General features: G+C 41.9%; 1 protein-coding gene across 10 annotated transcripts in view; it reads right to left on the minus strand.

Annotated features, from left to right (window-relative positions):
• Positions 1-4636: 4636 nt before the first annotated feature.
• LOC113009911 (SPRY domain-containing SOCS box protein 4-like) overlaps positions 4637-16840 on the minus strand; it is an 87707-nt gene continuing 75503 nt past the window's right edge. For all 10 annotated transcript variants that reach the window (XM_026148559.2, XM_026148565.2, XM_026148557.2 and 7 more), the window contains one exon: positions 4637-7179. In XM_026148559.2, coding sequence (XP_026004344.1) covers positions 7052-7179 — 128 coding nt within the window. In that variant the 3' untranslated portion in view covers positions 4637-7051. The remainder of the gene's footprint in view (positions 7180-16840) is intronic.

The raw sequence follows: 16840 nt of genomic DNA on the forward strand, positions 1-16840 counted from the left end.
AGCTGGCTAAATCCGCAAAGAGCACTAAATGTCAGCGCAGCAGCAGGTCAGCTGATCACAGTCTGTACACAAAGAAAAGAAATCGACTGAAGCGCCCAATGCAACATTTTTACTTGTTTTTTTCTTTATTCTCGCCCCCTGCCAAATCTCACATTAATACAAATACATACTAAATACATGCAAACCGATCTTACAAGGTTCAGCTCACAACTGTGAAGCATTACTGCCCCCTGCTGGTGGAAGGCCTAACTCACCTTCCAATGACTGCACGTTGAGAGATCAGTTCTGCGAAAACTCCACAAAAAACAGAAAACTGTTACATGCACGGTTGTTGGCTGATGAAGAGGAACACATACCAATATGAATTTATGCGCTGTTAAACAGGTTGTAAGTTTAATCTTATCTTGCAATATTTTAAAATGAAACAAACAGCCACTTGTCAGCTTTCCTGCAGAAAGCCAAACTGTACATGTAACTAAACTTCACACTTGGTTTTTGCTGTAACGATGTTTCTTGGCAGTAAATCTTATATTGTTGGAAAGCCAGTTTATTTCCCCTTAAATGATGCCACATTTGTAAGACAAATGCATTTGTGAGTTGAGCAGCAGAGTTGAGTGTGTGGGCTGTGTCCATGAAAAACTTGCCAAATCTTCTCTGCCAATGCCAAACAGCTTATTCTGCTGCTGACTCTTCTTCGGTGTCGTTTAATGGATTGGGTGATTGAAGTCTGAAGAAACAAGAAACATATTGGCAATTTTAAAAATGGATTCATTTAGCAAAAAGGGGCCTGAGTAGCATATGGACAAACATACACCACCACAGCAGCCTGCCACAGTCTACTCATGCTGGTGACCAACTTGGTCACACACTGCTGTGGGATGACATCCCATTCTTCAAGAGTTTGGCACAAACAGCACGCCCAGACTGATCACACAAGCCTTTTTTTCCAGCGAGGGAGATGCTGCCCCACACCGTCACACTTCCTCCACCTAAGGTGTTAACCTATTAGTGCATAATCAAGATAGCTTTCTCTGCGTCTTCTCCACCTTTTAACCTTTTCATCCAACTATTGTAGGCAGAATCTGGACTCCTTACTGAATATAACATTGGCTGTGTGAAGTTTGTTCCAGAGCTGCTTCGTAGAGAGCCGTCGGTCATATTGTCCCACAAACCTTAACTGCAAATCAGTGGCAGACTGCCCATTCGGTCTTCTTAGGACGGCCACTCTGCAGCCCGTCTCTGACATCGTCCATTATATGGAACTCATTCTTCAATCTGGAGATGGTACTTGGGCTCACTCCAAATAACACTGCTCGAAGTTGGCCTATTTTACAGGCTCTATCCAGATCAGTCAAACGTGGCATGCTTAGAGGAGACAACAACTGACTGCTGTAGCAGGGTCCATGCTCACAGACGCTGACTAAAAGGTGCTAATCAGACGCCTGATAGTCAGCCCCGGGTGGGAACCAGAAGCTCAAAACAAGGTTCAGCAGCAAAATAGGCTGTTTGGCAGAGAAGATTTGGCAAGTTTTTCATGGGTGCAACCTGCATACTCAACTCTGCTGCTCAACAAATGTGGGACCATTTAAGTGAAATAAACAGGCTTTGGAACAGAATATGATTTATTGCAAAGAAGCATTGCTACAACAAAGAAATAATCGCACAAACACAAATTTCCTTACTTTTCGTGTTAGGCTCACATGTGTGAGCCTAAACTAAAGCATATTTAACTTTTGTCATTGGCGCTTTGATGTCTCATAAGCATCCTAAAATGACTCTTAATTTGAAGTTTGCAAGAAGTGTTCAGAAGCCTCAGCGTGTGGTCAGTCAGTGGTGATCCCACAGAGCTTTTCATTGACCGGCACTCATTAAAGTGGATCTATTAAACACTAAGATCTTGTGCATATAAAGAGTTGCAGCTTTGTTCTGGCTTGGTGTTCACAGTATTGCTGACTGTTCACTTCTGTACACACTGGATCCCTGAGGATGAAGAAATGCAATTGACTAATTAGTAGCTTAATGTGCCTTCTTAACTGAAGAGCACCGCATGTTCAATAACACTATAATGGACCTCAGAGGTGCCAGAATACAATTAATAGCTATTGACTTTGTTCAGCTCTTTTACTGCAAATATGTGTTGTTGTTTTTTATAGTCTGTAGATCTCTTGATTGGCTTTTTCACTGTAAATTAATTTAATGTTGTTGTTCCCCGGCAACCTGGCCAGAGTGGAATTGAATAACCGATGGATGGATGTATGGATGTTCCCCATATTTATCCAAAGACAAGGATATGCTAACACTCATGATCAAGATATGCAACTTTAACACTGAGGGATGAAACCAAGTGGACAAAAACTGTCACGCTCTGACACACATCAAACACACCCTCTGGAATGGGTTAGGATATTTAAACACAGGATTAACACAGTTTCATCCTGTTGGACTGTTCCAGCATTGGCTGGAAAAACTACGGACATATAGTATGTGTGTGTTTCTGTGCTTTGCCTACTAATTTTCCGACACACTTACAGACTTGCACGCACACAGTCCCTCGTATGTGTGTCACACACCATAGCAACACCATCAACCCTGTTATCAGGCAAAGGGTCCTGTTTCTCATCCCTGTTCTTTTCCTTCGCGTTTCAACCTGTCCTCTTGTTTTGTTTTTTACTTCACTAATGGACCGCTGCGTGTGTGCTGATCTGCTGGGGTAGATGAGAGGCTGCAGTGCAAATGCACGTAATTATTATTCTTCTGGCTAAGAAGTAACATTCTCCTTGCTTTAAGGCAAAGTGGGAGTTCCCTCTTCTCTTTGTCTCTCTGTGTTGATTTTTTTCAGGGCTGGTATGAGCACACTGAAAAACACTGTAGCGCCACAGCCAAAACAGCCCATGCAGTCCCAGATGGTCACAGTCATAACAGTTTTATGTGATGAGTGCTCTGGCTCGCTCAGCTACATTGGCAACACATAATGTTTGTTTCCCTCAGCACATTTGTTCAGCGAGTCCCTTTTTTTATCTAAAAACTGATGACAGGAAAGCAAAATATTGAAGGATGTCGCTGTTGTTTATTCAGATAGCTCTCCACTTTAAACATTTTCTCTCCTGGTCTTTATCGCCACTCCGAGGCCAAACTATCTAACTCGGGGAGGAAAAAAGGAAAGGCGCGTTGTGTTGCGGACCCTTTTCACACCTCTGCTTCCTGCCCAAGTCCCAGAATAGAAAATAACAGCAGCTTTGTTGCCAATTCTCTGCTTTAGCGAGCATGAGGGTCAAATGTTTTGAACAGACTGGATACAGCAGGCACTGTATTCCTCTAAGGTCAGATATTTTATTTTAGTATAAGCTAAAAGGATTTTACTACCGAAGACATGATACTCATGCTTGCCTCTGCTGTGCTCTCCAGATTTTTGTCACACCATACATTTCACTAAGCTGCTTTACTTTTTGCTCGGACACTTGGCGAGAGCACAGACGTGGAACTGGAGATATTTATATGAGGTCATTTTCCAAGCTACACAAGTTTGAAATTGTTGTGTGAATTGATCTCGAATGACTTTTGTGTTATTTGAGAGATGCAAGATATTCTTTGGGGGCAGATTGAAGTGAAAAGTCTAAAAGTAGAAGGAAGGCTTGTTGTCTATAATCCATCATGGAGAAGTGCCTGTTGTTGTAATAACATTTCACATATTTTCTACTTCCATGAAGGAGGTGAGTCTCCCCAGGCCAGTCTAAGTAAGGTTGTGGGATTTACTTTAGTTATTAAAATTATTGATAACTGCAAGGATGCAGTGAATAACAATGTTAACCATCCACCAATTTAAATGTATATATTTTTAAATTAAAGCATTGTTGTCTCTGAATGTAAGATACACACAGAGATGTCTTTTTGAATTTACTGTCTCATATTAAAAACAAGATTACCAGATCTGCTGTGGAGTTTGAGCAAGATTTATGCTCATGTGACTCATTAGGCAGATAAAACTGCTGATGGTCTGCCTTCTGTTAGACATAAAGAGTCTGTGAGTGTGTGTTTAAGGATACACAATGTCCTGTTAAACTAAGTGTTGGATCCATCTATGGCAGGATGATGACGCAGGAGCATCATTACATGGTCTGTCTGCTATTGATCTCCAAAACAGTCCCCTGTGTGCTGAGATATGGTGAGCCTGGACCTAATGATGTTTCAGTGGGAGTCTGATTTCAGATTGTGCAGCAGAAATATGACGCCTAAAACCACAGTGAGCCTCGGTAATGTTTGTGTTTGCGCTCCGGACGTTTTAGGGCATCGGTATCTCTCTCTGGCTGAGCGTGAGCTGTATTTACAGCTGCAGGAGCTGATGAGTACAGCATTAGCCGTTTACATCCTCAAGTGGAAACTGCACACTTGACAAGAACTTACAGCTAAATACTTAACAGCCCAATTTTGCCTACCAAAGCCTTGCTTGGGAGATAAAATGCTCCCGGAGATGCAATTAAAGATGCTGAAACTGTCGACCCAACGGACTCGCACCTTATTTATTCACCTTTTTTCTTGTAAGATGTGTTTAGGCTGACTTTAGCACTGTAAACGCTCCTGCAGTCTGCTGTTTTCGGGCCCAGTTTACGAGCTGAAGTAAAGAAGAGAAACACAGAGATTTAGTTTGAAATTCACTTGGCTTTTATTCACATTTCATGTCTGTTGACATCTCAACTGCACTGTCTGTCCATACATTCGACTACGTACGTGAACAGGTCCTTTCCTCCCCCATCCTAACCTACAGAAACAGGAGGTAAGACCACCGCCATCACAAATAATAATAATATTAATAATAATAAAATAATATTAATAATAATAAAAGCAGCATCGAACAAACAATTTTTAATTTCTCTCCCTTCATCGTCAGCATCTTTGCATTTAATTTACCTGAATGTAACCATCAATGATCAGTTTAATGAAACAAACAGAACTAGCCTGTTATAAATAAACATCGTCTTCCTACCGTCATCAGTCAGACCCCCACACTCACAATAACAATAATAATATTAATAATAATATTAATGAAGGATATAAACCCAAGAGTAAAAAAAAAAAAAAATCAAACCAAAAAAAAAGTGACTTAAGTCATTAATTGGAAAGAAAACGTGATTGGTCTTCAGTGAGCACGTGTGTGGTTGTGCATTGGTCATCTGCATCCTATTATGAGCCAGCAGCACATCGCCCGCGCCGCTACAGCCTCGAGTCGCGGACCGAGTCGGCTTAGATCCGCCCCTGTCAGTTTGTCGTTCGTGGTCATTAAGACAGTTGTGCGGCGAGCGCGACGGATACCGTCCGCCCGCGGTGAGCTACAGCGGGGTGCTACAAACAGCGGCAGGTGGCGTCTTCGTGCCAACAGCGTTTCCGGCCCGCGACCTGCAGCTCGCAGATACATTCGTGCACTCTGCAGCTTCCTGTGATATACTTTGGTTGTGAGATGACATCGTAATACATAATCTAGTGTCTGGTGAGGAATGGTTCGCAGTGCCGTAAAAAACAAAACAAAGAATCAAAAAGAAAGTAAAAAAAATTCCAATACTTTACACAACAAGCATGATTGGCCCCTTTCAGACACGCAGAGCAGTTCCACTAAACTAAAAGTCTGATGACAGGCTGCTGATTATTGTTGGTGATCGTCAGCTACATCTGCTACAACTGAAAGCCTCATTGCTCCAGAAGTTTTGGGAGCTCCATATTCAAACAATCTGTAGTTTGTAGGGCAGTGAAGTACAGTTAATGAGCTCAATCTAACTTATTAAAGTTGTTTATACATTAAATACCCTTAATTTCTCAGCTTTTGTTCAGCTATGATAGTACCAGATTCCTGTATGTGAAATATGCAAAATCAAGGGACAAGATTTTGCTTAGTGGGAGCACTCCGGTTTCAGTTAGTAGTGCACATGTTGTTGGAGTTCTACTGATCAATCACATTAGAGCAAGCTTTGGTTGCAGAGACTTTGCACACAGCAAAGGATGAATCACTTTACTTTTTTATAGCTTTTTGAAAATTCTGCACCATAAACAAAAATCGGCAGAAATCTCAGCCTAAACATCCGTTTGGTTAAATCAGTCGACTAATTCAATGATTTCCACACATACAGGATCAGAAACATCCTGTATGTAAAACGGTTTCCATATAGCTCTACTGGAATCTCATAAAACAACAGTAGATTAAAATCTGTCATATGTTAAAACATCTTAAAACTGAGTGAGAACTAGTGACTCCCCCCCGGCCTTAAGCTAATTTTTACTATCAGTGCAAGAGAGCACTTTTTCTTCATAACGTGACGAACATTATGTGTGTGTATAGTTGTTACGAATATCTTTCTAAGTCTTCATTTAAAAGGGCCAGAAATGCTACATGTCTGAAAAGGGCTTATCTTTTAACTAATGTCTCTCTGAAGCCAGGACATATCTTTTGGCATACTAACTTTCAAACTGTGCATAGAGCCCATTAGCCACACTTTGATGTGCTCTGTATGCAGTGTGAGCTTTTGGTCGCGGCCCGATGTCAATCTGATAAAAACATTAGTGCTAAAATCCTTTTGGACATCTGGACTCTGCAGCCTGCGCCAGTGGAGATCACGAACACTCTCTATGGGATCCAACAGCAATGATAATGGTCGCTGACTGCACGTCAGAAAGGCCTCCGTGGATGGGTTTAGTGTGCTTTCTCTGTGCTGTTTTTATTCCCGTCACTAGGTGGCGGTGGTCGTCTTACCACAGTCTTTTCGACTGCTTAACCACGCTGTGCCATCTGAGGATGGGCTTTTATTCTGGATGAGTGAGACACTGATGGGACGCCATCATTAAGAATTTATTTCAAGTTCTGCGCGAATGAAAAAAAGCAGCTCAAAATCCAAAAGAAGCTGGTGCTGTCCTATTCTTTGTTTGACCCCCGTCAGTTCAGACACCATCTTTATATCCATCCTTTTAGAAATCTGCAAGAGCTGTGGCGCTCCCACTGTGGACATGCTTGCATCGATCATCCATCTTCGGACTTCCTTGTATTCCCAGCTGGCTCTACCGATGTCAGTCACTGGTACTGGAGGTAATTTTTTAAGGACTGGGGCAGAGGAAGGCGCTCGATCTCTTGAAGCCGGTCCCGACCTAACGCCACTCTGGCCGCACGCCGACACAGGTCCATCAGAGGAAGAGGCTCAGCTGAGGAGAGGGGAAAACGGAGAGGTTTTGTTTAAAGTTAGAGGAAAGTCAACATATTTGACACAAATAACTGAAAACACGACCTGCACTTAAAAAAATGCCCTTATGACCATCTGCTTGATGTCCACGTTAATATACCTCAGCCATTTTTTCATGCGTAACACCTCTTTATGTTTGTTAAACATGAATAGATTAGAAAAAGGAGAAATGGGTCATAGAGGGTGACGATGCACACCTTTAAATATTTACACTTTCCACACGCTGGCGCCATCAATGACACCTTAAACGCGCCCACTACTTTAAACCCACTGAAACAGAGACACATGCTTCTCGACTTGCTCTCCCGCTGATTAAGAGCACATTTGAAGCAGGCTGCTGGGTTATAAATACACTCATATCTTGCACAAAGTTCAAACTAGTCCACATCGGTGTGACACTGTTACATCTCGTCTACAGTCAAGGTTCCTGGTCAACCTTTTCTCTGACCTTCAGCTTTAGTTAAGGAGGTAACGGATACTGGAGGCGGCGGTCTAAGCAGTTCGACACAAACACAGCAGAGGACGAGAGGAGACTGAACTGTGCTGCTGTTGTCTGTTGTCTAAGACACATGAATTATATTTTACATGTGTAATGAACTTGATCACTTTTCCACCTAAAAATATTGGAACTACATAATGATGAGAAATTTCTTAAAAAAAATTAAAAAACAAACAGATTCTCTAGTTCTACGTTCTCTAAATTCTGTTTTTGCTTTATTTTATTACTTTTGTAAGCATAGAGTAAACACAATATCTCTAGGCTCTGTGATTTCATCTGATTTAAAGAAATCCACAGTACTGTACGAGTCTTTAGCCGCCTCATAATTCTTTATATGTCGCAGGGAAAAACAGGAAACAAGTGCAGTGACTTATTGAAGCACGTGCAAACATACATGGAAATACAGCACATGAGACAAGTTGTACAATTTGAATGAGTTTGAAAGTCAATATTTAGTACGGCCACCTTCATTCAGTCTGAGCCTTCTTTTAAGTAGTCCTCAGGAATATTTTTCCAGGCTTCTTGAAGGACATTTAAAGCTTTTCCTTGGATGTTGGCTGCCTTTTATTCTGTTTTCTCTCGAGATGATTAGACTGATTCAGTCTGGGCTCTAGAGGGAGGACAATCCATTCCATCAATTTTGGGAAAATCCCAACACCACTGGCTGAAATGCAACCATAAACCATGATAGAGCCTCCACCGTGTTTTACAGATGGCAGCGGACCCTTACTGCTGCACCTCTCTTCTGACCTCCTCCATGCAAACTGATGACGATTTGATAACCAGATATTTCAAATTTGGATTCGGCCTTTTCTCCCTGTTTCCCTTCCTTAAGAATGGCTTCTTAACAGCCACCTATTATTTCATGTGTTATACATTTCTGGAGACAGGGTCCAGTCTTTTGCACAGTACTGTAGTTTCATGAACTCAGCCTATCAACAGATTTTTAAAAGCTTCTTTTCAATTACAGACAAAAATATTAACCAGGTAACTGATAAAATAACTTATGTGTGAATGTCAATAATGGCTAGTTATATTTAATGTAGTGGTTCATTATTGTTATAAAATAAGTCAAGAATTAAAAAAGAAACATGACATATTAAATGTATTTGCCTCTAGAGATTACCACACAGTGTTGAGCTTTTAGCAGCTTCCAGAATATTAACCAATGACCTCGTGTAGAATAAATTGTAAGCTGTGTGAGATGCAGGTAGGATGCAGTTGTTATTTCAGTGTGTCATCTCATTTTCAGGTGAGATACGCTGTAATTAGACTGTCAAGTTGTGGGTTCTGCCTTGCAGACAAACAATAATTACAGGCTGGTAACTTCTAAATGTTGATACTTAAGCCATTAACAACTGGTAAAAGATTCAAAAGGATTCAAATATACCACAATCATACCCAGGTTAGCTGGCAGTCAGGTAACAACAAAATATTAGTCAGAAATGTCACAACTAAAATTAGAAACTGGGTCACCTGCACCAGTTTACTGAAATGTCCCCATCAGTGAATATCTCCTCTTATTTAAAAGAATCGCTATGTCATGAGCTGGAACAGGAAATGAACCAACAGCTTTTATGGGAATTATTAGAGACAGATGTGACTTCACTTAACGAAGTCTGACACCTCGACATCACGAAAGCTCTGCAGCTGCAAGCAGCATCTCAGAAGCAGGACATGACTAAAATTAAATTGAAAAAAAAAATTTGAATGCAACTTGGAGGAAAGTTTGACGCTCGTGGTTTATGCAATCAAATATAAAATAAGCATTTAAAAAAAACCAAGGCTGGTTAGCTAAGTGCTAAATATGAACTTTCTAGACTGAATGTTAACAACTTAACCTCACACCCTCCTCCACACGGAGCTAACAGTATCATCAGTGTCAGTTAGTGCTGATGACCATATCTGACTGGCCTAATCATACAGTAGAGCAGAGTGGGGCATGAGTGGGAGGGGGAATTAACTTTGCAGTCAGACAGACATCCTAAAACTCCTCCACCTGAAGAAACATTAGTCACATAAAACACGGCTTATTGCATTGTGCTGTTAATGCATCCACCTTCCAAAGTAGTAATGCACCCCCACACAGTGACAGCTAATCATCAGTGCACCAACTGGAAGGAAAGGCAGGACCATGAGTCAGAAAAATTAGAAGGGCACTTTAAGACTTGCACCAAATGCCTTAACTCGCACTTTTAAAGTGATCAGGATCCAACATTTATCGGGTTCTTACTTCGCCCCATGCTTCACCTCACCGCACGGCTTCGTTTATCTTGGCCTTACGTTTTCTTTTGTTATAATCCACAAAACTGGAAACATCTCCTCCACCAAAGAGAAAAAGGCTTAATTAATAACCGCAATAATTTCAAGGTGTAAAGTGCAATGCAAAAAAATTCTGGAGAGACATTAAAGCACTGCTACCCTGCGAGTCTCCCTCTCCCCCTGCTGTTCTTCCTGAAGACAAAACACACACACACTGACCTCCCTTGTAAACTCTGGATGCCCTCTACCATCACGTCCTCTGTAGCTGTGTGTGTGCGTGAATGAATATGTTCAAGGTTAAGCCAACAGGACAGCAGACAGGCCGTCTTCCACACCTTGCTGTGTAACTGTCACATTAATGCCCATCCACACTCGCTCTCAGCAACAGCGTGTTACTTATGCGCAGTCACAATGACGACGACGGCGCTGATTTCTACTTTCACCTCTGTTTGACTCTCGACCACTCTGCCATTATGAGAGCTGCTCGCCTTACAGTAACGGAAGACGCTGTAGATGAGCGCTGTTCTGCGGCGGCATCAGCATCTGATACGATGAGCTGCACACAACTGTTTTGAGTGACATGTACGATTTACACGCACTGATGTTTCATTGATTATTTCCCCCTTTCCTTAATTCATCATTTCAACGTTTTGTTTGTTTTTAACTACAGCTTTTAGCGGCTCAGATTACTGTTTGGGATTTTAACGTATTCACAGTTTGAAAGCTCACAAACAAACACAGAAGGTTCTCAGTAAGCTACCTAAATATAGAGCTATCAGGGATGCTAAGCTGGCTTTACTACCTCACTGGCTGATGACCAGAGAGACAGAAAGAGTTTACTGTGACTTGCTTTTTAATTAGTTATTCCCCCAGTCTCTGATGCAGGAATAGAATAATGAGACAAATCTTCTCAAAGTATTTACTCACTGGGATTGTGTACTGTATTTGCAATGAGCACTTAAGTAAAGGAAATGTCAACAAAACAGTGTTTTAAAGACAAAAACTAACAAAGAGTGAAGCTGCTGGGGAAAAGAAAGAAAAAGTTTCAAAAACCTTGTGAGACTTTATATAAATATGGCTTAAAATATTATCCAATGAAACTAATGAAATTTAATCTGATCAGGTATGTTTGAGGTTTTTTGCACTGAGTTAAACATCGGCGTGGGCTTTAAAATCCCTGCGATGCTCACACTGCCTAATGAGTTCAGAAGTGTGTATCTGACAAATCCTCTGTGACATGTGCTGTTTTGTTGCTAAGAAAACAGGCGGCTAGTGTATTTATGTGTTACGGCGAATTAGTGGATGGCTACAGATAAAGCATCTTGGATATGTGAGCGTTACATAACGCAGTCAAGTATATACGCAACCTCCTGTCTTGTCATCGTTACTGTCATCATCTTTATGGAGACTCCACTTTTTCCCGGATAAGATTAATCCCATAAACGTACGTGATATGAACGCCTTATATTCTTCTGCGTTCCTTCAACTGAAATCGAAGCTGGCTCGATCTGCATCCCAGCATTTGTTCTGCCAGCAAAAACCTATTTGGGTATTCGAGTCATCTTAAGGCGCAAAAGACTGGATCTGAAAATGTCAAAGAGACAGTTACTGTGGCTACAACATGTTTTGAGTGCCAGTCAGTTAACGGTGTGTGTCTGTGTGTGTGTGGGATCTGCGCCTTCACTTATCAAAGGCAGCAATTTTACACCACATCCAATTAATTTGTACATGCTTGTAGGCTTGTTTATTGCAGTTTCAGTTACGACGCAACAGCACTGTTGCTTGCTCACGGAGGGAGCCCCTGTCAGCTGTACCTTTCCTCTTTCCTGAAGACTTAAAATAATCAGACAAAGAAGTAAATATTCACTGGTTGTGCCATTAATTTTTTTCTGCTACAACAGAGACTTAATTAGCTGCTGTTAGTTAAATAACAAGGGGAAATCAAAGCACCTCGAGGAAGAGTCATTTTTACTTCAATAAACTGAAGGATCCAACACTGCACTGCTTCGGCCTTACATGTAGCCGTTACGCATGATGGATTATTAATTCCTTTGCAATGAAGCCTAAAGATTGGCAGTGAATCAGGTGAATGATAACCATGGTGCATTAAAATGCCTTACAGCTACAAAACATCCTAGAAAGTCTTTTTATTTTATTATTTTTCTCTGTTTGGTCTTTATCAATGACAGGACAGTTTCAGAGTAGGTAGGAAAGGTAAGAGAGCAAACAAATGGCCCAGGGTCCAATTGGGATTTTCCAACAGCCTTGCAGCACACAGGTGAATCAGGTGAGCTACACTGGTGCCTGAGGAGGCTTTTAGACAGAAACAACTTGAAAGCAGTAACAATTTATTTATTTTTTAAGCACTCCAGTAGGTAAATGTACTTGTATCATTAGCATTCATATCACACTGGTATTTGACACTCTTATATAATCTTTTACAGTGTATGAGGTATTTATAGGCCAATAAATCAAAGGTGTGGACTCAATAGGAGATATAACACAGGTGCCTGCTCATATTATTATGCTTACTCTAGGTGGTTGTGCGGCTGCTATTTACTATAAGCTGAAAAAAAAAAGCCACATAAATCATTAGACGCCCTCCAGATGTGTATAATAGCCTTGTATTGCATTACAGAAGTAATTAGTTTGGCTTAATAACTTCAGTGGGAAAGCTTAGTGTAGTAATGACAAGATTTCATTCTTAATGACACATTTTCCATCATGTTTTATCCTATAAGCTTCTCCTCGAGTGTTTGGAGAAGCTCATAAGGAGATTCAGTGCAGACAGTGAGTAGTAGGTAATTTCCCTCTGTGTCATTACACAAGAAGAATCACGCTTTGAACTGCTGCAGGAGTAAATATCATTGCTAAATATTGCCAATATATCACCTGAAGTCCAATTACATCGGAAAAGTGATTTCCTTCAGCGATCTGCTTTCTAAATTGAGTCTATAACACAGACTGTGTGCGCTGGGAATCAAACCCGCAACCTTTCAGCTGCTTTTACTTCCTCCACAATCTCATCTATTTTCTACAAAGATGTCAAACCTCGTTGAACATTCAGCGAGATGGTTTACTGATGAAAGTGACTAGACGATATCAGATTGATGCGACGTGTGACGCGACCCCAGCCAGTCTGGAACTTGTTCCCTGATTAGACATTTTATATGGATATGAATGGAGACCCTGGGTCTGATGCGATGGGAACAAGCAGTAATAGGGGCACACAGTGGGACATGGCGCCTGTAATGAGATGCGGCGCACAGCGACGGAGAGCAGAATTTATTGTCTGTAGAAAATGATAATAGGAGAGAGGGTGAAAATGGCAACAGCAGCATTACTTTTATGATGGATGTAAAAACTGACCTGAGGGGACGAGCAGATGCTGAATAAATTCTGACAGACAGATGAATGCTGAAACGCTCGGAAAAAAGGGTCTGAGGCAGGAGGAAATACTTTTCAGTATTGTGTCTCAGGAAAAAAACCAACCCACCACAGTGACCTGCAGCTGCTGTCTATTTTTTTTGTTTTTTTGGTGAAACCTTTTGAATATATTTCTGGTAACAAAGCTTTAAGACTCCGTTTGGGCGTTTCTCACAGTTTTAGCTGTCTCACATTTGAGAGCCTGCTCTGAAGGAAATGGCATCATCGACTACCTACACAGCTTTGTAACGCCTACAAAGTGCTGACAGAAAATGAAAAAACTTCCAACATTACATTTAACATCTGGGTGGAAAAGTTTGCTTATATTTCCCTCTGACTGGAATCCAGCAAGCAAGTTTAGCTAGTTAATACTGATACTGGATATGTTTTAAATGTTATTGTGCATGTAAAACCAACAAATATCTGCTTGGATGATATGGCAGATATGTCTGTATCATGCTAGCTTGTCTTAAAACTTTTGTTAGCCTGACACTGCAATAACAAGATGCTGTCATCACACAGACCCACATAAACCACTATGCTTTTCAGTAAGGAAACCAACAGGATGCAGCTTTTGTGTTACATTACTTCACCACGTACTGAGTCATCTCAGTCCCCTTTCTGTCCTCATGGGTTGTGGTAAAGCAGCACACAAGGGCCACAAAGGTCTTATCCATTTGAATTCCAGGTACTCATCTGAGAACCTTCATCAATTTCTCAAGTCTAACGGGGAGTTCCAGCCGAGGTGCGACCACACTTTGGCTCCTCTGACCGTAAAGTCCTCGACTCGATTCACACCTCGGCTCATGCGACCCTTAACGAATCATGAGGGGAAATATGGTTCTGCAGAGTTTTAGCTTTTTTTTTACTGTCACGATGTTACGTACGTCAAGGTTTTCATCAACGACCGCTTTTTCTTCCTGACAAAAACAACAACTGAATAAAAAGTAATGCACGAACACAAACTATGATAATATGTACAGATACTTTTGTCGAGGAATAAAAATTAGATGGAAGTGTTTTGGAGAGATCATGTCAAAGCTATGCAGAAAAGTCTTGAGTTTTAAAGTCATCCAATCAGAAGTGCTCTCTATTTGCAGTAAGGTTGGATGTGCTTCATTTGATGTGCCACTGAAAAACGGGGTAGGAGGCTGGGCACAACTAGCTGCCTGCTTCTCATGAAAATGCGACGAAATGTCAACACTTGTTGGGAGGAACAGAAGGGTCGACATGTGGACACAATTTGCATTTGATAAACAGGAAAATAAATCTGTGTGTACACTGCAAATCTCTACACTTTATATTTTAGTCCACTGAATCAACTTTAGATACGGTCTACTATAATCTTCTGATATTTACCGTATTTTCACGACCATAAGGCGCACTTAAAAGTCTTAGATTTTCTTCAAAAAGTGCGGCGCGCCCTATAGCGATTATATAGATTAACGAATCGATGGTTCGCAAATGGAGGAAGCTGGAAAACAAGCTCCGGCAGGTCAAGAAAACGCAGCTGAGTTTCCACGGACATAAGGCGAGGTGGCTCGAGTTGGAGGAAAGACTCGAGCGGTGGATCATCGAGCAAAGCGCGAGCGGGAGAAGCGTTTCGACGGTCACCATTCGGCTAAAAGCAGTTTCACTAGCTGAAGAGATGAACATTGAACATTTCCAAGGAGGTCCGTCTTGGTGCTTTCGTTTTATGAAACGGTGCCATTTTTCCATCCGGACCAGGACTACGGTAGCGCAGCAACTTCCAGCGGATTATAAGGAAAAGCTGGCCATCTTCCGCTCCTACTGCAGCAAACACATCGGCGACAAAAACATCCAGCCCAGCCACATCACTAACATGGACGAGGTCCCGCTCACTTTTGACATCCCGGTGAGTCACACTGTGGAGAAGCAGGGGACCAGCACGGTAGCGATACGCACAATGGGGTATGGAGTCTTCTTTTACTGTTGTGCTTGGCTGCCATGCTAATGGACAGAAACTGCCGCCTATGGTGATTTTTAAGCGAAAGACTTTGCCTAAAGAGAAGTTTCCAGCAGAAATCATCATTAAGGAAAATGAAAAGGGCTGGATGGATGAGGAAATGATGAAAGACTGGCTGAGGGAGGTGTATGTAAGGAGACCAGGTGGTTTTTTCCACGCATCACCATCGCTGTTGATCTGTGACTCTATGCGTGCCCATCTCACAGCCGATGTGAAAAAACTTGTGAAGCAAATGAACTGTGAGCTTGCTGTCATTCCGGGAGGCCTGACAAAGGAACTCCAACCGCTGGACATCGTTCAAAGTAAGGCTGCGAGCGGCCTGGGAGCGATGGATGACCGGTGGAGACCACAGTTTCACTAAGAGTGGAAGGCAGCGCCGGGCGAGTTACGCCACAATTTGCCAATGGATTGTAGATGCTTGGGCTAACATGTCTGCTGGCACTGTTGTTCGAGCTTTCGCAAAAGCCGGCATCGTTTCCGAGGAGCCGCACGGCACGGAAAGTGACTCTGACGGTGAAGACAGTGAACCTGGCATGTTTGATGGAGATTTAGCGCAGCTGTTCAATTCAGACACAGAGGATGAGGACTTCGATGGGTTTGATTGATGATAAAAATGTGAGTACCAAACTTTGTTTTGCTCCTGCTTTATTTTTAAATACGCACACTTGTATGCTTGTGTGTTGTTGATGATGACGATTACCGGCAATAGAAATGTGAGTAAGGTACCGAATTCAGGTTTGCTCCCGCTTTATTTTTAAATACGCATACGGTACTTGTATGCGCCCTATGGTCCAGTGCGCCTTATGTGTGTGTTAAATACAGTAAGGGCACACATAACTGAGACTGCGCCTTTTAGCACAGTGCGCCTTATGGTCGTGAATAGGGATGGGTATCGTTTAGGTTTTATCCGATACCGGTGCCAAATCGGTACTTTTGAAACGGTGCCGGTGCTCAAACGGTGCTCAAACCGGTGCTTAAAGAATAGAGAACACAAAATTGGTCCAAAAACCTCTCATGCTCAGCTGGTTTTTTGTAAAAAGATAACAATGTTAGCCTTTTCTGCAGCTATGGGGCATATATGGTATGATTCTTGGCTGGAAGCAGTGCTTAAACAATGGAAAAAACACAAACTTTGTCCAAAAACCGCTCATGTTTAACTGTTTTCCACTTTTTCTTTGGTCATTTTAGCCCTTTTGGCCAGGGTGAAGGGAGTATCTGCCATCAAACAAGAAGACAGCCGCATGTAGCTATGATGATGTTTGCTAGTTCACCTTACATGCATTAATGTAATAACGTGGTTAGCCTACTCAACGTAAATTACACACGAACAACATTTAGCTACTCACGCAGAGAAGAACGGCTGCTGCTGCCATCATCATCCGTCATCATTTATGCTACACTGGCAGGGCTAGGGGCCAGGACTCTCCTCTTCGTGTTTTTGGGGGATGT

Source organism: Astatotilapia calliptera, chromosome 18 (assembly GCF_964374335.1).
Source record: "Astatotilapia calliptera chromosome 18, fAstCal68.1, whole genome shotgun sequence".
Classification (NCBI taxonomy): Eukaryota; Metazoa; Chordata; class Actinopteri; order Cichliformes; family Cichlidae; genus Astatotilapia; species Astatotilapia calliptera.